We start from the raw sequence: 24,376 nt of genomic DNA, 5'->3' as shown, positions 1-24,376 counted from the left end.
ATGAGCAGCAGCCCTCCGCTGGACTACTGCGCCAAACTAGAAATATTTTCTTAATTTAAAAAAAATAAATAAATAAAATAAAATAAAAAACCGACGTAATTATTATAATTAATTCAATAATTAAGCGAGCGTTGTAGGTCAATAACGCGTTTGAATATTTATTTTTTCCACGTTTCCAAGCCCAAAGAAGTTTATTTCCTGTTGTGATTGGATTTACGTGAATATGAAGCCACGGATTTTGCTGACCTGTATACTGACATTTATCTGCTCATGTAAGTATCATGGCTTTATAGTAGTTCTGCAGTTTAGACCCCAGTGTTTTTAGTTGTAACTAACATAACTAACTGTGACGTCACAACATATGTGTATTATGGTGTTCACCGAGCTGTGTGTTGTTCTGCATACATTGATTTATCACACTTTGACAGACATTTGTGATCACTGGCACAACTGGCTTAGAGATTCATTTAGAAAGTTGTGTTGGACTTGTAAATCTAATGTAAATTCACCCTAGTTGATATTTTATTAGAAATAAGTATAAACAATAGTAACACAGTAGTGCTCCAGTAGTAGAATTAGTATTATGTTGTAATTTATTGTGCCATACTGGACAATAAAGGAACGTGTTCAAAAAACAACTTTATTATTTTGAATGGAAGTTTTTCCATTATGACAAAAATGTTTCATGCAAGGTGCACATAGTGTTGAAAATTGAAATTGAAAATGTTTCTAGACAATTTTTGGTGTCCAAAGTTTCGCCAGGCTAATATGCTGTTTATTTCTTATCCTTCTTAACGAAAACATAACCACTGTAATGAATGGTGATATATGGATGTGACTAAGGTCATGTAGGGACAGTTTTGCTTTGTAGTGAATTTAACTGCAAAAATGAATAGACGTTTTTTTAAACAGTCACAGTTTTCACTGTTGATGGTGGTGTGTGAGAATCGGTAAGCTATGATACAGAATTTACACAGTTTAAACTTCTGAGGTTCAAAGTTACAGACTTGTTATTTGTTATTTAAGATTGCTTTACACTTTGTAAAACTCTTAGAGCCTTGTTGAACTTGGATAGAGACACATTTTGAAATGAAAGGCTTCCAAAAAGGTTCAATTAAATGATTTTATTATCCAACAAGAATATATTATGGAACCTTTTTTTGTCAATAAGATTTTACTGCCAGCCTGAAACTTTGAGAAGTTTATTCCTTTCAAGAGTGAGTGGAAATTATATTCAGCTAGACATGATATTTAAAAGTTGGCATCCAAAGACTATTTTAGACCGAAGAAGGTTTTGGAAACAGACATCCTTCATTTCCTATATTATTTTTATGCAAAATTAAATTTTTTGGCATCCTGCACCATTCCGAATGTTACTTCTTTAAAGACCAGGTTCCAATTATATTAAACTGCATATAGTATTTAAAGTTCTTTTGAAAGAAAGTTAAAATTCTTTTGAAATGAACATGCTTTTATTATCAACCCAGCATGTATTAGAGAACTGTTTTTGTTTTGTTTGTTTGTTTTGTTTTGTTGGGGTTTTTTTTGTTTGTTTGTTTTGTTTTTACTGACAGCCTGCACTTTTACTGGCAGCCTTATATTAAACTAGACATGGGATTAAGAAGTTTATTTTAAAGTTCATGTTTATTTCTTTGAATCTGGTGGTGTGTATTCAAAGCCAATAGCCATAAATAAACAGTGTGCTGAAGTAGTGGAACAGAAGGAGCTGGTGAGTCCCAGGAGGGAGGAGGTAGACTTGTGGTTTTAAAGAGGTCTTATGATGACCTTGGTGACATTAACCTCTAGGACTCCCCCATCTGATCAGTGGAGCAGTCCAAAGAAGGGCCCAAAAAAAATAAAAAAGAGCCATGGGGACAATAGTGGCCAGTTTTCTCCACCCCCTCTGACCTGACCCTCACACCCTCATCTCCATAACACTGGCCAGGCCTTTTGGGGAGACTGACTTAGATTGAAACCTTTATTAGAGCATGTGTGCACATGCATGTGTGCATCTGTGAGTATTAGGGTAACCCCTTCACAGCTGCCTGTGACTGTGTTCAGCCTCCCCTCCTCTCTTGCTGGGTGCACCTCAATTTCCAGGCAAGTGTACTAGATCCCAGTAATTCAGACAAGACACCCCTCTAGCTAATCCACAATGCTACAATAGGAGTGAATTAGACCACGGAGGTCTGGACCAGAGGTGGGTGGATGACGTCTCTATCACTGGTGGGTTTAAGGTAATCCTGCAGGGCTCGATCCTGCTGAAGGTACAATTATGAGCCTGAGGTGTTGGTCACATCACAGCATGGATCTGTACATCTAATCGCTTCCTAATACACTTTCCTGTAGGGATCTGTTGCACGTGTAACCTACAGTCCTAGACACAAGTTACCCTCTTTATAAGGGTTGTATCTTATGTAGAGATCTTACTTACATCCATGCCACTAACTCTTGTGGTTACTTTATAGTTGTGGATACAGTGATTGTACTTCATTCAGAGTGAGACATCTTAACCTCAACACTGAGGTGTTGAACAGTGCACTGATCTTAACAAGGGATGGGGCAGAGGTTTTGTATTAGGACACTCCATAATTTATTTATTTATTTGACATTTTTTACACACAAGAACTGTTTCAATTTAGTGAAGAATCATGAACAGACCATGTAACAGTCATATATATATATATATATATATATATATATATATATATATATATATATATATATATATATATATATATATATATATATATATATATTAAATGTTACAGCAAAATTGTAATATTATTTAAACAACTTGTTAGACCATGTTCTTGTTTGTAGTTAACACAATCTTTAGTGATGAAGCAGCTTGGTCATCTTTAATAGGCAGTAACCTTTAGTAGTTTAGTAGTGTTGGAGTCTCCAAATACCACCCACCAAACCCAGTCCAACCAGCAGATTAAGTAAGGAGTTATTATATTCTGCTTAACTTTTTAGTAGTTCCCAATCTGGGCCATTTAAACAAATAGTCATAAAAAATAAACAACCCTGAAAGTGCAGACTGATAAATGACATACTCAGTTACATATCTAGATGCATACATATCCAGAAACCTTTACCAAAAGGAAAAAAATTCTTCCTGATGTCTAGCAAATAATAAGTGAATGTACATTTTATTGTGCTAAAAACAGTATATTGCAGTAACGGAACACTTTGGTCCATTTTTTAGATTTAATGAGATTAATGCAAGTGCAGGTGCTTTCTGTTGGCCCTCCCCCCTATAATTACAGATTGGAGACCAAAGCAATGTGTTGTCCTCCCCCAATTACAGAATATTGCTTATTGATCCAAGCTAAAGGTTTGTGGTTTGACAAATCCTTTACAAAGAGAGTGTCAAGCATCAAATCCAATCCAATCAGCAAAAACATTTTTAGTTTACACCATTGGCACCTGCTTAGTTTACATAAACTGGCATGATCAATAATATAATAATATAATTTTTGGTTCATATATTGTTGTTTTGCCAGTTGTAATAGAAACAAAGTAGTTTAATGAAGTGACACACTAATTTCGTTTTGAGACAATAGGGAGCAATCATTGAAGCACACTCAAAGAGGTGTGACGAACACAACACACATGCTTCCTGGCCCAGTCGGAAACTGTGGGTGTTTACATGGCTTTGAACTTGGCATATGCCAGCTAATGACAATTAGCTGTTAAACAAAATAAATGTCTGGCCTCCCTGCTAGCTCACAGAGGGGTGCTAATGCAGCACGCTGATAAAGAGCTTGTGGCAGTCATAGCTTGGGATAGTTTAACTCCCATTATTAGGACAAAAGAAGGAGTTCCAGGCCACTTCGTTGCACGGAGCCCAGCGAGTTCCCTCTTTCTCCCAGCTCCTTTACAATTCCTCCCCCAAGGTTTGTATTCAGCTATTGTTTGTGTTGCAGCTCCTGCTGCAGTCATTGACATAATGGACGAAGAAGGGGAGGGGAAGGAATTTGTGAATGTGCATATGCATTTGGAATTCCGTTCAAAGGCTTGTAACACATTTTGTAAGTAGGGGCCAAGTTTGAATGACCAGATCTACTTACTCTTGTGGAAGCGGACCATAAAGAAATAATGTGCTTAACATCAGCATGCACTCTGCATATCCAAGCACAGACGTTCTAAAACAAAATTTTATATATAGTATAGTATATACTTTATTGAACATACCATATTTTAGCTTTTTTGTTTAAATGAACTCATTTTAAATATCCTAAAAATCTGAAAATTGAACAATGGAATATAAGTGAATCATGAAATGTTTAGTTTAGTAAATGGTTAGTAAGTTGAGAAATATTAGAAAGAGCTTAATTTTGTTCGAAAAATCTAGATCTAATCAAATTGGAAAAGGCCAAAATCTTCTCTAATTATCACTCTAATTTGGTACTTGTAGCACACCACATATTTATCTTTTACAGTTAATACCTGCACTGTCTATGAGATTTATCTATCTTTAATATAGAGTCCCATTAGCATCAAAGAATGACCAGTTAATAAGTTAAAATAACAAGTTCCACAAAGGTTTAGGTTTCTTTATTTAATTGCTATTCTGTATCATTTTACTTGTTCTGTGGCAAAAGTAGTGATTAAACTGTAACCAGAAACTCCAGGTTTTCAAAAACTTTTGTACAGTCAAATGCAATGTGAGTTTAAAGAAAATGAAATATAATACCATTATAAACTTAACTCTAACAGTAGTCATTTTAGTAAGTAATGAAGAAGCAGAACCTCAAATCAAATTTGCAGAACCTCTGTCTTCTTAGCCGTTCCCATCATCTTGTTTTTACTGACTCTCAAAAACAAAACAATTGGGCTGAATTCGGTGAAAAGATTTGCTTATGTTTGCCTTGATGGGTGTACAGACCCAGTTAAGTTCTTTGTCTGGGGGATGGGGGAGCTTAGTGCAAGGTCTGGCCACCAAAATAGTAGTGAAGTTCAGGGCCAACTCCAAGTGGAGACAATAAACTAAAGAATGATAGAGATGGCTGTGGTGACTGGACACTGGCTGTTCGTCATGAGCCCCCACTTCTACCATTCACCTCTAGCCAACTCTCTCATGACCCTTTAGGGGATGGGGGCACGATTCGAGGGGTGGGGATGGGTGTAGGACTCCTGCTGAGCTGGACATCACTAACAATAGCGGCAGAATCTCATTTTCACTATTCTTTAACTGTGACTGAAAATGAATTCCTCCTCAGACTTGAACACTCAATCATGTTCATTATAAGCTAATTCTGTCTGAAGGAAACTTAAAATATCACTTCAATACACGATACCAAAATACTCCTTAAAATATAATGCATTGAGGTCCAATTTATACAAATAAAGATCATTGGATACACTTATTGCACATGGTAGTACTACAGTGCTTAAATTTTAGCATCTCAGGACAATGTGATGTGTTTATATGGACTTACTGAATCCAGCTTATGACATAACCTCCCTTCCCCACAAGTCACCACTAAATTATATTATCCCACGTTATTCAGGTGGGGGGTGGACTAGGGGTCTGGAGGCAGCACAGCACAGCTGAGCAAGGCTTTCTGCATCTGCTGAGTGTGACACATCATCACAGAGGGAAAGAGTATGATGAACTGTCTGTGGCAGTGAGAGTAGATGCTGTGTCATGAAGAGATAATACAATATCATAAGTCTGACTTTGATGTGAACATCAAGCATTATTTACTACTTGAATGTATTGAAAAAGTATTGTATTTTCACTACTGCGAACTAGTGCAACGCTAGCGGGGTGGTAAAGCATAATATGGGCAAATAATACATAGAGCTCTGCTAATTGCAATAAAACTGATGTGCTTTATAAGACTTAATTGTTGTTGGTAAATGTTTTGCTGTTCACATTACAAGGTTTAAAAAGCAGGTGCATGTTTACGAGGACCAGTTGTTGGAGCTGTGATGTGCATAATGTGTATACCGAGTTGGGGGTTATTTGTGTCCAGAAGCCTCAGATCCCTACTTCACATTTTCTAGTGCAAGTTCAAGACCTCAACAACAGCTGGGACTAAAGCAATGGCTATCTCCATGGGTCAATATGGGGCATACGTGTGGACGGGAGTCTTGGGACGTCCCTCTGAAAAGAAAAGCAAATGAAGGAAAGAGCCATAGCGTAAAGGTTGACACTTAGAGAGGACTGAGGTTAGCGAGTGGCATGGGAAAGTCACCTCCAAGTCAGAGTGAAAGGAAAATGGGGTCTGGGGTGGGGGTATGGAAGGGTGGGGGTCTGCATAAGTAGGGGGCAGATGGCCCAATCTTAGAGAAGAGCTGATGGCTCCTGATGGTTGATTGCCGCTTTTTTTAGGGAGTTGGAAAAAGGGAGTTGTCACACTGCTATTGTCATCAGGGTGGGCTTACCCAAAAGTGGCTGCTTTAACTTGACCTTGTAACCCTCACAACTCTTTGGGCCTGTTTTTGTCTTTGTCAAGACCTTTTTGGTTCAGTGGCCACACAGCATTTGGCCTTATTGTTATAGCCAGGCTTATTTTGATGATACAGAGCTAAAGGGGATATTGACAATGTAACACCTCAATCTTGCAGTCAAGGCAGTGTAGTTAGGAATGAAAGCTTTGTTTATAGAGCTGGTGTAGAATCTTACTATCTTCATTTAAACCCATTTACTTTGTAACAAGCAGAATGAGGCGTATGGAGAAGAAACAATATTTTCCAGTGTTTTCTTATTAAAATGTATATATCAGAAATAACTTTATTGGCCAAGTAAGAGTTCACTTTCAATGAATTTGACTTGGCAGTTGCTCCATTAACAAAGACTGAAATGAAATAAAGCAGTGAATTAGACAGGTACAGGTTTTCATAGGCGTATTGTATCAAAGTATGCGGATTTGAGAATGTGCACTACTTGTGAAGATACAATGTAGTATTTCAGTAGTTTGTTGGCTTATGTTAATAAAGCTTGTCCAGTACATTATAACAACTCAGGAGATGTTATGATCTCTATGTCTGGTAGTTTATTTTATTTTCATGGTTGGGTATATCACCTTTTTTCCATAACAATGCATTTTTCCATTGTAATTAAGAATTAATGTCATCAATTAATAATACTCATGACTACTAAACATTAATCATTTAATACAGCATAAGCAATCATGATCTCCATATCACATTAGAAATAAAATTCCAATATACTATTGAATTTTCAATGCAAGTTAACACATTCATTTTGTAACCTAAGTGTTATAAGGTTCTAGCCGAGCTAAAAATGAATGTGAGGTAGAACCTTATAATACCAATGTCACAATTTTCTACATTTGAGGTCTAACCAGCTCTCTCTTTCTCTAATGGTCAGGTATATGTCATGGCTTAGAGCTGGCCTTTCTGCTCCAGCCCAGTGATGTGATTGCTATAAGGGAGAGACCGCTCATGTTGGACTGCCGGGTGGAGGGTGAGGAACCCATCACTGTGATGTGGCTTAAGAATGGGAAACCGGTGCCTACAGTAGCTGGTACACGGACCACAGTTTTGTCCAATGGTACCCTGCTGATCTGGAGCTTCCAGAAGAAACGAGATGGAGATTCCACTGATGCTGGGGAATACCACTGTGCTGCCCAGAACCGTTACGGCATGCTGGTCAGCCGTAAGGCCCGTGTTCAGCTGGCATGTAAGTGGGATAGATAAATATGCCATTATCATACACTCACAGAAAGAAAGGTACTAAACTTTACCTTTCCTTGTTGCTGGAGTGGTACCCTAAAGCGTATACATTTTGTACCTTTAGTGTGTCTTTTACCTAGAAATGTGCAAATAATGTACATGTTTTTAAAGCTTTACTCTAAAAATAATAATGGTACATTTATGTACCTGAAATCATTTAAAAGGTAAACTATATGCACATATGTATTAAAGGTAGAAAAGATGTACACTTGAGGGTAGCACCCCGATGACAAAGAAAGATACTAAGTGTGAATATTGTAAATTTATTGATATTGAAGGGTACGGTTTCACTATTCTGTATTGTGTACATGACTATACTGACCCTTTGTGAGCATGACACTTTAGAATGAGCTTTATACATTAATTTTTACAACAGAAACTTCTACTAAAAGTAACCATGGCTGATTTTAGTTCCTGGGCTGTAGTTCCAGGAACCATTTTAGTTCATCCAGTTGAGTCGGTTCTTTTTTGCAGATCAGTACATATTGAAGTGGTGTTTGCCATACTGATCATGACTGCCTTAAACTCAAACTTCCCAAACTGAAGTTTCTCCATAAATGCATTTATTTAACAAGCATTTACTAAAGATTATTAGTTGTAATTCAGTATTACTGGCAAAACCGAAAGTTCCCACAATTCTCATGTTTTTAATCAAGTGTCATGTCAAAAATGTCGTACAACTGATTTAATAAGTTATATTAGTATTGACATTCAACTTCAGTCTTAACTTCCTCAGTGTTACCTGTCTTTCCATCTCATGAAATGAAAGATCCATCACACAATTATGGAAATGTGTCATAAAGGGCAGTAAGTTTTTTTAATATAACATCTTGCGTCTTGCATAGAAAATCATGTACAGTAATTGACCATATTACACATCCTAATATCAACTATATAACACTTTGTAACTATAACACAATTATAACGCTCTAAAGTTTTACCTTTAATGCACATTGAACAAAACATGCCTTTTCCTAAAGAAGAGTGTTCCATTTCTCAAATCCTCTTCATTGATTATGCAATTATACAGGTTGTACTCTACATGCAACATAAAAGGTTTGGTTAATTATATGATGAACACGTGACGTGAAACACATGAAACTTGATTGGATTTTGTTTCCCCATCTGTGACTAGTACAAGTATAAAATCTCATACCATTTATTAACAGTTACATTCACTTGTCTATCTGTCCCATACAGCTCTTCCTAAGTTTCATACTCATCCAGAGTCCATGAAAGTGGATGAGGGAGGAGTGGCACGTTTTCAGTGCCAGGTGAACAGTATTCCTGAGGCCAGCATCACCTGGGAGAAAGATCGTATGGCCATCAGCACATCAAATGAAAGGTAATGTGGTTTTTATGGAAATAATATGGAATATGGTTATATGGAAAGGGTTTTTTTGTTCTTGAACCAATAGTTTTCGCTATTTGACCTATTCTCCTCTGACAAAAAGGCTCTTTTTCTGCTAACTCTCTCTCTCTCTCTCTCTCTCTCTCTCTCTCTCTCTCTCTCTCTCTCTCTCTCTGTCCAATCCAGGTACACACTTCTCCCCATGGGCATCCTGCAGATCACTGGGGTGAAGAAGTCAGACGCTGGAGTTTTTCGCTGTGTTGCTACCAACATTGCTAACATCCGCTACAGCCACGAAGCCCTGCTCAACGTCACTGGTCAGTGAACATTTCTTATTTAAGAAGAGATAGAAATCATGTTGGTAGAATGCAATGTAAAATAAGTAGCCAATGACTTTTGACATCATGACATTTCCGCTAATCACTTGGTTTGAGCTGTATATCCTCATAAAATAATATTCATAGAAATCTCTGTTGAAATATTGGATGATAATTGACATGTTGCATCTTTATTATTTTATGACGCTGATCATAAATAAATAATACAGCAGATAAAGTAATGTGTGAAATGTCATGATTAATATTGTCATATTTATGTCACAGTTGATTTTATTTGCTTTGAATTCTCTATATACACTACATTTCCCCCCCTTTTATTTTCTGTTAGGTGGAGCTCCACGCATCTACAAGGAACCAGTGATCCTGTCTGGCCCCCAGAATCTCACTATCACCGTCCATCAGACAGCCATTTTGGAGTGTATTGCTACTGGAAACCCCAGACCTATCGTGTCTTGGAGCAGACTGGGTTAGAACCTTCAGATTTTCAACTGAGCAAGCATGTTTTATGTGATCTTAGTATAATACTACCATTATACAGCTGTATATCACCTCAGACATTGCTGTTTTTCAATAACATTGCTCCTATTATAGAGGTGCATACTAGAATTCAGCGGTACAGTACTATAGTTCAGCTGTGTTTGTGTGTGGGTCTTTAGATGGAAGATCTATAGGTGTGGAAGGAATCCAGGTCCTGGGCACGGGGAACCTGATGATCTCTGACGTGTCCCTGCAGCACTCTGGAGTGTATGTGTGCGCTGCCAATCGTCCTGGTACGAGGATGAGACGTACAGCTCTTGGCAGGCTGGTAGTTCAAGGTAGGTTACTGTATAACTATAACAGCTACCATGATGTAATCACATTTAATGATTTTGAATTATTTGCAACTTAATTCAGCTCCATTGTCCAAATCTAAGCTTTGGTTACTTTCTTTGCGGAGATTAACACATTCTCCTCATGTGCATGATACCTTGGATTCAGGATACACTGTGATTCCTACTAGGATAAAACAGTCACTGAAATGGATGATTGAGCTCACTCCATATTGACAAACAATTTATGTTGCTTTAAAGGTACACATTTAAACCCTAGGAGGCCAGGGACTGATTTCCTGTGAATTCACTGCTCTTACAATATTTAAATAGCAGTGAAGCATGACTGTGAGATGTTTGTATTTGTGCACGTAAGAATAATAAGAGTATGGACACTTTGAGTATTAAAATGGCCAGGCCTGAAACCTGACTTTTGTTTAGTGATTCATTTTGAAAGCTGATTGGAAAGCAGGAGGTTGGAAGTCAATATTCAGTCTCTCCCACCAATTATTACTCCTAACCAGAAGGGAATGGTGTCTTATGACTTATGTCTGGGAATGGTACTTTTCATGTGAACCGTGAGAATAATATAATAATAATTGTTGCACAACTATATTTAACAAAGTTTCTATATATATATATATATATATATATATATATATATATATATATATATATATATATATATATATATATATATATATATAAACAAACCTGTGCTGTATTTGCAATTGTTTGACATCTGAGAGAGCAGAGTATTTTTGTGAATTTATTTATTTTATTTTATTTTTTTTTTACATAAGATCAAAAGGTTAAACAATAAAGATAATTTTTCACAGCCTTCTGTGCTCATATTTACCAAGGGTGTCAACATTAGTTGAGGACACTGTAGTGGTGCAGAGAGGGTAATGAAGCCTGCTATAAGTAGTCTCGCTCTTCGTGCCTTAGGCTGACATGGCTCATCCATCACCCTGCCACTGTCTATATTAGCCTGCTCATATTTCTCTATGACATTATCCTCGCTAATTGGATGTCCTCAGGGTAACTGGACACACAACATGGCCATAATCTGATACTAGCATTATAAACACTTTCTGCAACACTGATGAAAGTCATGTGACTCTGTTTATGGGGACAAATTCACTGTGCTTAAAATACTAATCTATCAGATAATATCTAATATAATTAGTCTTAATACTGCTTTGTTTGTTCTAAATCCTTGTACCCAACTGTGTTTTTTTCCTATCTTTATTCCAAGTGTCCATCCTTAACCTGATTAATCAATAGTCCCTCCTATCTGTCTTATACAAAGGGTTTGGCAGTTTAGCCATGGGGATTAATCTTTAATATATTCATTAATTTATTGATTGACTTTTTGGTAAGAGTACAACAAAGAGTTTTATGGCTTTTGACCAAAGTGAGAAATATACAATATATAATTTGCAGTTCCATATTTCATAATCAGTGTATAACCTTACAAAAGCATTCAGAATTTCTAGTATCAGCTGGACTTGCATTCTGCATGCTTCCAGAAATATATTTCTAGCAGTAATTCAATAAATTATAATAATGGTCTATTCATTTTAAATGCACACTAGACACACTTAAAAAGACAGACCTTTTTATGACTTTTTAAGCGGTTACATTATATGATATATTGTATGACCTCCTGCTCAGGTTGATTTCTAATACCAAAATATAGATGATTGAGAACATTAGAGATAGCTGTTCTTTCACAAAGTTTTCTCTCTCACAATGTGACACTTCCCTGTTTACTTAACCCATATTGGTCTGGACAGAAGTCCTGGTCCAAACTGTTGCCTGGATGGTAAGGTATAATGAAGAATAGACAGAAGGGTCAGTCACAACAGAAATGTGTGTTTGTGTGTGTTTAGTGCAAAGAACCATCACCTCTAACCTCTGACCTGTCAGTTCTGACCTTTGACACTGACCCACTGGCGGTTATAGAGAGGCAGGGGTGGGGTGTAGCCTGGCCTGACAGACAGCCGATGAGGGGTGGAGTCTAGCAGAATTTATGACTCTAAAATGAGAAAGGGTGACCGTCGTCCCATGCCCCTGCCCCCTCTTTTACCGCCACAGCAATGGGGATGGTCGTTTTCGTCACAGCTGGGCGTCAGCAGAGGGAAGTTCAAGGTGTCGGGGGAAGGGGAAGGGGGACATTTGGCTTTGTGTGACAGACCCTTTGATATTCAGCTCCTTTATATTTGGGGGTAGAAATTTTCATATGAAAAATCATAGCAAAGTCATTAACTGGCTTTATAATGCAGATTCCACAGCTGCCAGATCACCAGGTTTTCTCTGAAAATGTGGGAAAATGTTATTCTTGAATGTGAGGGTTTGAGATAAGCCATTAAGTATTGCTTATGAGTGTCCCATGCAAAAGATATGCAAAGCTAAAACCATCATTTCTTCAGTTATAACTTTTCCCTTCAAATATCAAGAGACTATTTCAAAACTTTATTATATTCAAAGTATTATTGTTTGTAAGGGTTCTTAGAAACCATAATTTATGAAATTAAGACTGAAAGCCAAAAACAATTATAGATACACATGTGGAATGATCTGCTCAAAGTAAAGGTCATCACTCAGTCCTTGCTCACAGGAAAGCTGATCAATACTCTTCTAAAGATTGGTTGATGTGAAAGCTTAGTGAAGCTGTCAGTTAGAGCTCAGCTGTAAAGATACAGCTGATCAGGCCTAAGAGCAGGTAACTGTCCCCCAAAGGGCTCTCTATGAGTTTTATTTCTCTTTGATTTTGCATTCTGACTGTATTTTCTCCATTTTAATTGTCATAAATTTTATTATGCAGTATTTGTTTTCTGATAGATGATAACTAGAATGCAGGCTTAGAATGGATTACAAATTAAAGTAGCACATGAATAATGCATAACAAACTATACAACATATTAAAATAATACTTTTAAAGAGCTAAAATCAGAAATGTGTCACTCTTAGAGACAAGAATCCTTTCACAACCTTACGAACATCTGCAGTATTTGGTTTTGGTTGATAATGCAGGGTGAAGTATTGATATGAGTAGAGGAAAAGTGATCTAAATCACCCTCTTTCATGGTTCTGTCTGGATTGCTAGAGACCAATGTCTCTTAAAATCACCTGAAGTCTTTATAGCTCAAAATGTGGCAATGTTGTTTATTTTAGGACTTCACACAGAGAATTAATGTAGGGTTCCAGTTACACTTTGCCTTTCTGAAATATTATTTTTAATTGAGAGAAAGATGTGAAATGATCAGAAATATATTTGATCACCAATTTCCTCACAATTTTGAAACCATAATCAATCAACTCAGACACACAATTATACTTTTCCCCTTTAGGGTGTTTGTGCATCCAGCTGATCTATATTTTCGTCTTACAAAACGGGCTCCACTGAACGAACTGATGAATGGTCCTCTATTGAAATAGGCTTCTTTTTGACCCTTGACCTTTCACACCTCCATGGACACCCACAGACACTCTTCCCGGGGTTGGAGAGTCATGGACCTTCTGTGGGGGTGTTGGAGGTCTGGTGGGGGTTTAGCCTGAGCTAGTGTCAATAGGTCAATAAGATGCAAGGTTCAGGGGTCTGGAGAGCTCTATATATGCATGACTATTGTGAGGCCGTTGAAGGGGTGTCATGCGGAACGATGAACCCACATCTGCCCCGCTGTGCAGACGGACGATCCACAGACGTCACTCCGGGATACAGAGCAGGTTTATAAGATTTAAGTTCGAGATCAAATATTTAAGGATGACATCAAAGGCTGGTAGATTAAATTGAGGAAATCTCATTCATATTTAGTTCTCTTTTGTCAAAATGAGATTTCTGGCTGTCTTAACACAAACCTGATTTCAAAACCTACTGAATTCTGCAAATATGATATCATTGTCACTTTTGAACCCCTTGTCAAAGCCCCTGTGGTGAAAGTAGACTGCAAGAGCACCACATTAATGTCTTCTCCTTATTAACTTATTCAGATTGAGGTCCTGTTAGTGTTTCCTTTCATTATTTTTTTTTCACTTTTTTTATTTGCCCATATACATTTACATAGGTGTGCAGTATAATGATGTAGTATCCTGTAACATAAGTGCAAATCAACATTCAATTTATCACACATCCTGACTGCATTTCAATAAATGTTAACAAGGTAATGATATATTTTTTTTATCACACTATTACTCATTCTCTGCTTGTTCTCTGTATGTTGTGACTTGCCTCTCATCCATGTTTTCATTTAGTTTTTTATGCTATCTGCTTGCTGTGTAGCTCCTCCAGAATTCATCCAGTGGCCACAGTCTGTGTCTAAACCAGTAGGAAGCAGTGCAGTGTTCACATGTGTAGCTGAAGGAGTTCCGGAACCTCATCTCATCTGGCTAAAGAATGGCAAGATACTCACTCCTGGAGACAACGTCAAACTCACCAACAACAACAGGTGCTCAATGGCTTACTGTTAACGCTAAAAAAAAATTAGTCTGAAATGCACAGTGGAGATTAGATAAACCTAAGAGTAATACTTTACTAAAATTGCTGTAGTATGACCAATTATGAGCTTAGGGTATTTCCTGCATATCACCTCAAGATGTCAGTCTCCAGTCGTTTCATGTAGTTGGTAACGTATTGATTCCCAAGTTCATACAATTGTGTGAGGTGCTACTAATTTCTTAAATAATATTTTGTGTCATTTTATTATTATTTAGTAGTAGTAGTAGTAGTAGAAGTAATAGTAGCATTACCATTTAGAAGTAATAGTAGCATTCATAATAATACTCTTAATAGTAAAAAAAACAGCAACAGCAGTAATAATAATAATAATAATAATAATAATAATAATAATAATAATAAGAGTAGATCAACAATTGACCAAAAGATGATCAATAATTATAATAATTACAATATATATGTAGATGCACATACACCTTTCCTTTCTGCTTATCTCTGTAAAAACATATCCTCCAGTACCCTGGCAGTGACTCGTATCACGTCTGAAGATGAGGCCATCTACCAGTGCATAGCTGAGAACAGTGCTGGTACCAACCAGGCAAGTGCTCGTCTGGCTGTGTCTCTGGCCACAGAGCTGCCTGACTCTCCCCAGGGCCTGAAGGCCACACCTCTGTCCATAAACACCCTGCAGCTGTCCTGGACTCAGCCTCCGATAGAGGTGACCGACAGCATCATCGGATATGTGTTGCACATACGCAAAATGGGTGGTAAGTAATACTGCGATACTGTCAGTGGGTTTACTGCTTCATTTGTCTGAATATCAAAATCCATTTAAACTGTTATACATCATTAACTGTAGTTTCCCTTAATTCTATCCACCAAAAGTCATTTTTAGACTTGTATTTTGCCATGTCAAAATTAGAAATGAGCAAATTCGTTTATTGTAAATTTTTCATTTTAATTTTGTACATGGTTTTGTCTATATTCCATCAAAACTCTGAATGCCCATGCATGTACTTGATGATTTATATTTACAGAGCCAGAGAATAAAGAACTTCAGGAAGCTGTGAGCAAGACAACCTACCAGCATGATCTCACCAACCTGGAGCCTGCCACCACCTATTCCATTTACTTGAAGGCCTACTCTCCTGTCGGTGCAAGCCAGGAGTCCAGCACTGTAGTTGCTACAACACTAGGGGGCGGTATGTAACTGTCTGTCTGCTGTGTATGCCAAAAGACCTAAAACCCAGTTGCTGAGATTTCTGTTTGCATTTTACTTATTTGAATAGACTATAGATTTCTTTAATTGTTCTATAAACATGTATACTCTTCTTTTTTATATATTTTTCATTAATCCACAGATGCATAAGTCTTAGATAAATGAGCAGATGCTTGAGCATCTGTTTTCTTGATGCTCTACTTCTCTTAGGAGCTTTTGCAGTTGTGGCTCACTTTTTGCTGTTGTGGATGGTTCCACATGGATGCCCTAAAGATTTGCATTTCCCAACATCAATATAAATCTCATCTTTTCACCCAGAAAACTGTAGCACTGCTTTCCCAGCTTCATACAGACCACCAACTGTCAAGGGCCAAAGTCCCATTCATTTTTGGTGATTTTTCTGCTCTAATATACAGAATTAATCTGGCAATTAATTGAATCAGGCATCACTGAACAGGGAACTCTCCAAACAGTGCAGGACTGTAGAACTGGAGATGATTGCCTGTACATTTGTTATATTATCACACTGTTTTTCAGTTCCTACTCCACCTGCATTCTTCACTAAAGTGGTGAATGTTACATCAGTGCAAGTCCTTTGGGAGCTGCCTAACAAGCCGGGTAAAGTTGAGGGTTTCCGACTCTCCTACCGCCGAGTCCCTCATGGAGATTTTCAGGACCCAGTTCAGATGTCGTGCCACACTAATGTCCACACCATTGCACACCTTGGTAAGTATGGATTTATTTGTGTGCACAGTTGATAACAGTGTGCTTTGGTTACCAACCAAATGTTTCATTGAATATAATATCTGTATGTGTGTTTTCTTGTAAATAACATATTATGCATGCATTATACAACACAAGCCAGTACAACAGTAACTTTCTATGAATGACTGTAAATGCTACTGTATTATTATTGAGTTTTATTATTATTAAGCACCCCATCCAGGGTATCCCCCACCTTGTGCCCCATGCCCCCTGGGATAGGCTCCAGGTTCCCCACGACCCATTAAGGATAAGCGGTACAGAATATGGATGGATGGATTATTATTAAGATAATCATTATGTTAGAGGACACAGTGTCTTTGTTCCTATCTACAAATATGACATTTATGCACATTAACTGTAATGGCGTGTAATGAGACAACTGAAAATTGTTTGAGCTGCAGGGTAGATCAATCAGAATTTGAGAAAAGACCATCTGCAGCTCAGTTGTTAAGAAATTGACCGGTTAGACAATTAGTGTTTGTCTCTGGGCGTAGCTTTTAAATAAAACCATGACTATGATGTACAGGAATTATGTAATAATTGTAGCCTTTTGTACATAATCACCCAATTTACGTCCCTCAAATGCCACTGGATAATTAGCTGGTCATTGCAATATTGCTTTATGCACAAGCAAGGTCTTGTTTTTTTCTGTCAATATGAGGATTAAAGAAGGATCAGTGCAAATAAAACAGACCATCATAAGGGAAGATACTCAACCAATTGTAATATTTATAGTTAAACCCACTACTTCATTTAAGATTATAGTCATTTGCACGGGTGGCTGGTTTAAATGGGCTAACAATGCTAAACCTGTCTTTCAGAGATTAAACAAAAAAAATCAATACTGTATATCATTTAATTTTTTTCATATATGCCAGATTATTTGCTGTGAATATATGTCTTATGGTGGATTATAAATTGCTCTGGAGAAGGGCGTCTGCCAAATACCATAAATGCAAATGTACACATCTGTACAAAATTATCAGCAGTGACATTTGAAACATTTTTTTTTTAAAATAGAAATCATGGATGCAGCTATCTGCCTTTAAGTGTGCGTGTGTGTGTGTGTGCGTGTGCGTGTGCGTGCGTGTGTGTGTGTGTGTGTGTGTGTGTGTGTGCGTGTGTGTGCGTGTGTGTGCGTGCATGTGAGAAAGAAATACTTTGCCCTATCATTTGATTATACAAATTATCGATATATATATATATATATATATATATATATATATATATATATATATATATATATATATATATATATATATATATATATATATTAGTTTTTATTCGCCCATCTAATATCATCTCCAGCCATCACAGGTCATTTGTCTATTATATCCTTAAGCAATCTGTGCTTGTAATTATTATTACCAGTAAAAAAAAAAAAAAATGCTATGACACTGACACGATTACTCATGGACTGCTGAGTATGCCACTGAGCATGATATATTTAGGATGCATATTTAGGAAGAGACTAATGAAAAATGACAAAACATGGGAGTATAGTAGTAAACATGAGTATAGTACAGACGTGGATGTGAAATAAAGATAGAATGAGACAAGGAGATACCTGCAAAAATACAGTCCTGATCAATAGTTTTAGTGTGACTCACACTCAATAAATATGTCTCTGAGAGTTTTGGAATCTTTGTGGAGGCTTGTGTGATTAATGTTTTTGTGATGGCGCCTTAGATCCTGGGGCTGTGTATGAAGTCAAACTGGTGGCCTACAATGGCAATGGAGAGAGTGACTGCTCCAAGCGACTTGTGTCACTGGCAGAGGATGGAACCACTGCTAAAGCCAGTGCTGGTAAGGGTTCAAGCAATACATGTCTTGGATATTTTTTAATTACCTGCTATATTAATATTTGGGGATGGTGTGCTAATGCAAATCAATTTGGGATTTTGTTTTGCTCAGGAGAGGAGAACAGGTGCAACTGTAGGGAAACTGAGGGCTCACTAGCAGGGATGGTGGTTGGAATCCACATCGGCATGGCCTGCATCATCTTCTGTGTGCTGTTCCTCATGTTTGGATACCGCCGCAGGTAAGATTTCTTCATAGAAATATCATTTGGATATTTTAGTTCACACCTGGAAAATTTTAAATCTTGTGTGTCTTTAGTTTCCTCTGCAGGAAGGGGACTCAGGACAGATGGTCTGTGCCCAGAGGTGAGGATAGAGGACACCATGCTCATAACAATGGCATTTCAAAACATGGGCCACCACATCCCCAAGCCATCGAACTTCTGCCTCAGGTAAGACTTATTACACAAAGGGATCATTAAGATCTGCCCCACTGTGCTTCTCAGCTGTTTGTTGCTCATCAGAGTAATATTATATTATTACGTTCATAAATTTCCCTTTATGTCTAGTACACTGCTATATGCAGTCATTATGTCAAAATAAGACAAAACATTTGTCTTGTCTAGAAAGAATTAATATCTAGGCCATTAATTGTAAATGTACAGTATGTAATGAGACATACTTTAAAAGCTAATCTACTGGTTAGAAATATCAGATTTTTAGCAGATCAGCAGACTGAGGAGATTTGATGACTTTGCTTAATAAAGGCTCTCAGGATTTTTGCTAAATAATTAGAGTCCATCAAGGTTTAGTCAAGTGAAGTGACATGATAATATGTTGCAGCTTAAGAGAATTATAGAGAAGCAAGTTCACAGGTAGCAAGATTAAGGGACTGCTGATCAGGAAGTTAGGTGACTGCTATAAATGAATCCCACTGACTTTGTTCTGCCCTCTGTTTCAGGGTCAAACCCAGGCTTTCCCAACACAGTGTCAAGTTCTTATTGAGCAGCACTCATCGGGTTTGCCTGGCACAAATGCAGGCACTGGCTAGCCCTGGCTCTAAACCCACTTTACCAGCACTCAGCCTCCCTGTGGTTTCTCTCTCCGGCCTGCCAATCAAAGCCCCCCACTGAACCCCCTCAATTTACATCTCATTTGTGTAGAAAAACACACACAAAAAACTGCTGCTATCATGAATAAGGGCTTAACTGCTCCTGCTGTGGGCTTCAGAATAATAGTTGTACTGAACAATTAGTCTGAACTAATACAAAATTCAGCTTATTCACCTTTTTAATCCAAAGCTTTAATACCTGTAAATCCTGTTTGCTTAATTGAAAACAGAAACACAAATTGAAAGCCTTATCAAGTAGTATACACCACAATACAATGTTGGTGTTAGAGAGCTTTGTGTCAGGACTGTGCACCAAAATAGGTGTGGCACTGGAACAAACCAAACCCAAACTATGTTTTAATATCGGAGGACTTTCTGTTTAAACCAAAATTCATTCTAGCAAAGGTGTCCTCTGGTAATAAGACATTCTAATCTTGCACTATACAAACTGAGGCCTCGTAAATATTTATCGTTTGTGCTAGAGGCTGATATAGTCTCTACTGAGTGTGCCAAATAGGCTAGCCACATGTGACTAGCTATATCTTTTAGTTTTCCTACTCTTTTGACCTTAATTCAGTAATGCCAAAAACAATAAATTGCCTTGTGATTAAAACATTTATTGTTATACATCATATATGCCTTGAGGCAGACCGAGTTGGAGGAACCATAAAGGTGGTCCCTTTTCTGTACCTTTCCCCTTTTCTATTTCCACTAGTAACCCACCAAAAAGCTGAATACCTCCAAAGATAGCTACCTCAGAATGTCTGAGCCATTGTTGCTCTCGTTAGCCTGCTGCTGTTTGAGCAAGCCTACCTCAGCCAAAAAAAGATTCTGGGTTGATCAGATTTCTTGAAGTAAGAATGCTGATCTAGGATCCGTTTATTAATTTACATAATACTGTAAAAAAAAAAAAAAAAAAAAAAAAAAAAAAAAGATAATAATTGATTATGGGAATTTGGATAATTCATATCCAGTTAGCACTCTCACTCTCAGAAGTTTCATTTATGAGCTGCCCCATCTCATTTTCTCTGTGTGCCAATGCCAGTGCCCATGCCAGTGCCTGCTCCAGTGACCCTCCAGTGCCCACCTGGTTACTGCCATGAAGAGTGTGACCCTGGTTTGATTCCACATCGTTGCTGCTTTTAACGCAAAATTTCGCCTTAGTGGACCAAAGCGACTGATTGTCTCACTGCATTTGAAATGAGCACAAAATCTACCAGTGATGGAACAGAAGAACAAACGCTTTCTTACATTTTCTTTTGCCTTCACTCTGCACTGTGTTTAAAGTCACATTGCACCAAGAGTGACTTGGATCCTGCCAAATTCAAAAGTTGATGAAGGATTCCTGTCTCTTTGTACTAACCTCCAAAGAAAAAGACAAAAAGAGATAAAGTAAACACAGACAGGAGTCTCATTCCAAAGTGCTTCAACTCAACTGAAGAGATTTCAGCTGAAGAGTGCTTCGTGGAAAGTAAGGACCTTATTCATTACCTTTCGCCTAGTGGGAAATTAAGTTTTGGCCTTCCTGTGGAGTACCACTTCTTAATGCTGCAAAACCAAAAGCTTGACTCATCTCAACCCTATCCTTCTGAAACATGCTGCCTGGAGACTACAGGATGTGCACCAAAGCTGACCTGAAACTTAATAGATTGCAAACCAAGCCAGAAGGTCGGCTTTTTAGATGCCAAATCGGTAGCCATGGGAACACGGAGGTGGTGAGGTAACAGCTGACAAGGTTTTGAGCTCACTTAGAGGATGTAGGACCTTGATATGCTCTCCTCTCAGGACAAATGGGCATGGCACCAGATTCCAAAAAAGCTTTTGATATGAAAACCATACTTTATGATACCCAAAGATGTAAAAAATGAAAATGGTTTTTGTTTTGTTTTGCTCATCCGACCTTAAGATAAGAGATAAATATACATCATTGTGTTTAAGTTCCTGTTACGAAAGGAAGTTATCATGAAAGTGCTTTAATTGAAGCAAACCAAAAGCTTCATAACATTTTTTTTGCCTTTATGAGGATGTGTGAATAAGCCTTGATTGACAGTCTGTCAGTTGCCAGTGACATCCTCATTCAGACTTCCTTGACTGACACGGAACTGTCACCGTTTTTTAATATACATTTTTAAAGAATAACCAAAATGAAAATGGGATATATTTTCAAGGAGATTTTCTATGTTGATATTGGAGAAGAAGTTGTGTCTTCATTTTATGACAGAAATGAAATTGCCAAATAAGTAGACTAATAATAATGTAACCAAATAACTTGTACCTATTTTAACATTTATAGACTTTATCTTTTGTAACACTCCAAAGCACAGAATCATGCATGTATGTGGTATGTACGTATAAGTGTGTTCTCTGTGATTGGATAACAGTTGGCTAAACCTTGGCCCAGTAATGGTCATATTTCATAAGATCACCTTACAAAACAGCTTCAAGGGGAATTCTATGTTTTTACAGTAACATATAAATGGAACCAAAGAATTTGACTGTTTTATGGTGAACTATCAGGAAAGTGACTGATATCTTTTGAAAAGCTTTACAAGAAGGCTAAGGTCTAAACGTTTAGTAGTAAATTCATTAGGGTCAGATAACATTTTGAAATCTGGCCAACACTTTCACTGATTGAAAGAAGAACACCTGCTTTCCTAAAGATGCTCTACTGTGCTAAAGATTTGCCTACACAACCATGATGAGTCTTACAAGGTTTATCCATGATTACTGCAGCTTGAACAGTCTCCACTTTACTCCAGTCCATGTTTCTGAAGAAGCAAATATGATACCAAAATATGTCTAACAAGGGAGATATTTGTTTGAATTTTGTCTGTAGAGCAAGATTTCTCCAGCGGTAGACTGATAGGTTTCTCTTTTTTGAAATACAGTGTTCTTTTTGTAGAACTTACTTCTTTTTCGACCATTTTCCCAAAAAGCTGCACTTCCTGTAGCTCAAGGAAAAATGAGTCAGGATTTTTTTTTTTTCAAAGTGTTAATATTATAATTATTGTTATTATTGTTATTTTTATTTTTCCTTCCCTTTTGATTTCTATTTTTATTACAGTGGAAGGGGCATGTGAAAATGTTTGTTAGGAAATATGAGACAAACTGTGGGTCAAAGAAAATAAGACATTTCAAAAGCACAGGATTATTTAAAAGGGATAATTTATTATTCATAGTCTGCCTGAGACATTGAGAGTATTCTCATCATAATTTCCGTTTACCAAACCCAAATGCAGAAATTATATTTCAGTAAATTAATTCCATAATTATTTCACTTTTGACCCACCGGTTATGAAAATGTAAAAAAAATTAAAAATGTAGAGAGCTAGCAGGCTAGAACCAAATAAGGAAAGATTTGTAGTTTAATGATTGCTTTCTTTTTCTTTTATGTCCTTTTAAACTAAACTCCAAAGCTTTAAACATATTGAGACTAAGATGTCTCCAACCAAAAAGAAAAAGAGAGTTAGACACTAGTGCTGTGGGATGAGAAAACAATTGAGCGATATAATAAGGAACCAAGCAGATTTAAAGTTTCATGTTTCTGCTTACAAATTGTTTAAATGCATTTTTCCAGCCCATTCCAAACGAAAATGTTTTCAGATGGTAATGAAATCGTGGTACAAGATTTCACCATTTCTCATCCTTTTTTTCAGGCCTTTTTACATTATTCAGAATAGCATATTTTAATTCGACCTGATTATAAAATGAGATGTGTGAAGAGTATGGGGGTCATCAATCTCAGTAATGTTCAGAGTCTGTTTTCTAGAGTTGTCTAGCTGGCACGGTTACAGAGACATATTCATCAGGGTGGCACGTGCCAGAGTTCAGATCTATAAAGAAGGCACCTCAGCTAAGGAGTCTTCCTCTTTCACTGCATTATCTGCATTATGTGTACATCCATATACACAAAAAATGGGCCAAACCCAAAATGGTAAAATATTATGCTTTTAATGGTCTTAACAACAAATCATTGGTCAGAAAATGAGCGAGAATTAAACAAATGCACTCCTGAGACCTCCTGTGTCACCTTTTACTCGTTTATTTTTTGCTGCAGTGATCTGTTTGGGGAAAAGCTAGAAGCAGGGAAATTCACAAAATTATTTTTGTACACAAAGGGGAAAACCTTATTAAATGTTTGGTGTAAAATTCAAACTAACATGTCTGGGTGAACAAAATTAAACTAAAATGAAATAAATAAAAATCTCTCTGCAAGTTTACCCACAAGGTTTGACAAAAAAAAAGAAGAATTAAAGGGAAAAGCTCTCATAATAAGTTACTTTATCAGTTTGTTTAATTTTTGTTAATAATTCTTGTTAATTTCCTGATCAATGACTTATTTAACCATTAAAAGCGTAATATTTTGCGATTTTGGGCTTGCCCAGGAGTGTATGTCTAATTATATGGTAAGGTAAAAATTGTTTTGTATTATTTTTCTTAAAATAATGACATACTATCATATGGTGAGCCTGTGCTTCAAGAGATGGTACTGTCCAGATGCATTCTGAAATATATGTCAAATATCTCATGTAATAAGAATTCTGAATCTCTGAAGTTTATCTGCTTGGTTTCTTGATTATGGTGATTTTGGTGATTATGGCGTTGGCATTGTCTCTGCTTTCTGGTTTTCCTTATGTGCTCTAATTTCACAGTGCATAATACCAAATAAAAACAAAGAGCAAAATATGTTGTAAGTCTGCATGATTACTAAATTTCTTTCCTTTCCTCTTTTGCACACTCCTACACACTCTCACACAGAACACTAAATATTCTTTACCCTTTTATCCATAGTCACATTACTGGATTTCACCG

General features: G+C 37.1%; 1 protein-coding gene across 1 annotated transcript; it reads left to right on the top strand.

The window, feature by feature from the left end:
* On the top strand, positions 1–20,386 carry si:ch211-57n23.4 (immunoglobulin superfamily DCC subclass member 3). The gene is made up of 14 exons (XM_017454083.3): positions 1–272; positions 7,349–7,660; positions 8,914–9,058; positions 9,251–9,381; positions 9,731–9,868; positions 10,059–10,217; positions 14,497–14,662; positions 15,187–15,437; positions 15,708–15,872; positions 16,427–16,615; positions 18,344–18,460; positions 18,569–18,695; positions 18,773–18,905; positions 19,415–20,386. The coding sequence occupies exons 1-14, from the start codon at positions 224–226 to the stop codon at positions 19,502–19,504; spliced, it is 2,172 nt and encodes a 723-aa protein (XP_017309572.1). The 5' UTR covers positions 1–223; the 3' UTR covers positions 19,505–20,386.
* The last annotated feature ends 3,990 nt before the right edge of the window (positions 20,387–24,376 follow it).

This window comes from Ictalurus punctatus, chromosome 24 (genome assembly GCF_001660625.3).
Source record: "Ictalurus punctatus breed USDA103 chromosome 24, Coco_2.0, whole genome shotgun sequence".
In the NCBI taxonomy this organism is placed as follows: domain Eukaryota; kingdom Metazoa; phylum Chordata; class Actinopteri; order Siluriformes; family Ictaluridae; genus Ictalurus; species Ictalurus punctatus.
The sequence above is the reverse complement of the archived record's forward strand: the minus strand, read 5'-3'. Positions and strand labels throughout refer to the sequence as shown.

Coding starts and splice junctions, on each gene's coding strand:
- si:ch211-57n23.4 (XM_017454083.3), top strand. CDS start 224: ATGAAGCCACGGATTTTGCTGACCTGTATACTGACATTTATCTGCTCA. Junction 273..7,348: donor ACTGACATTTATCTGCTCAT/GTAAGTATCATG, acceptor TCTAATGGTCAG/GTATATGTCATGGCTTAGAG. Junction 9,869..10,058: donor CGTGTCTTGGAGCAGACTGG/GTTAGAACCTTC, acceptor GTGGGTCTTTAG/ATGGAAGATCTATAGGTGTG.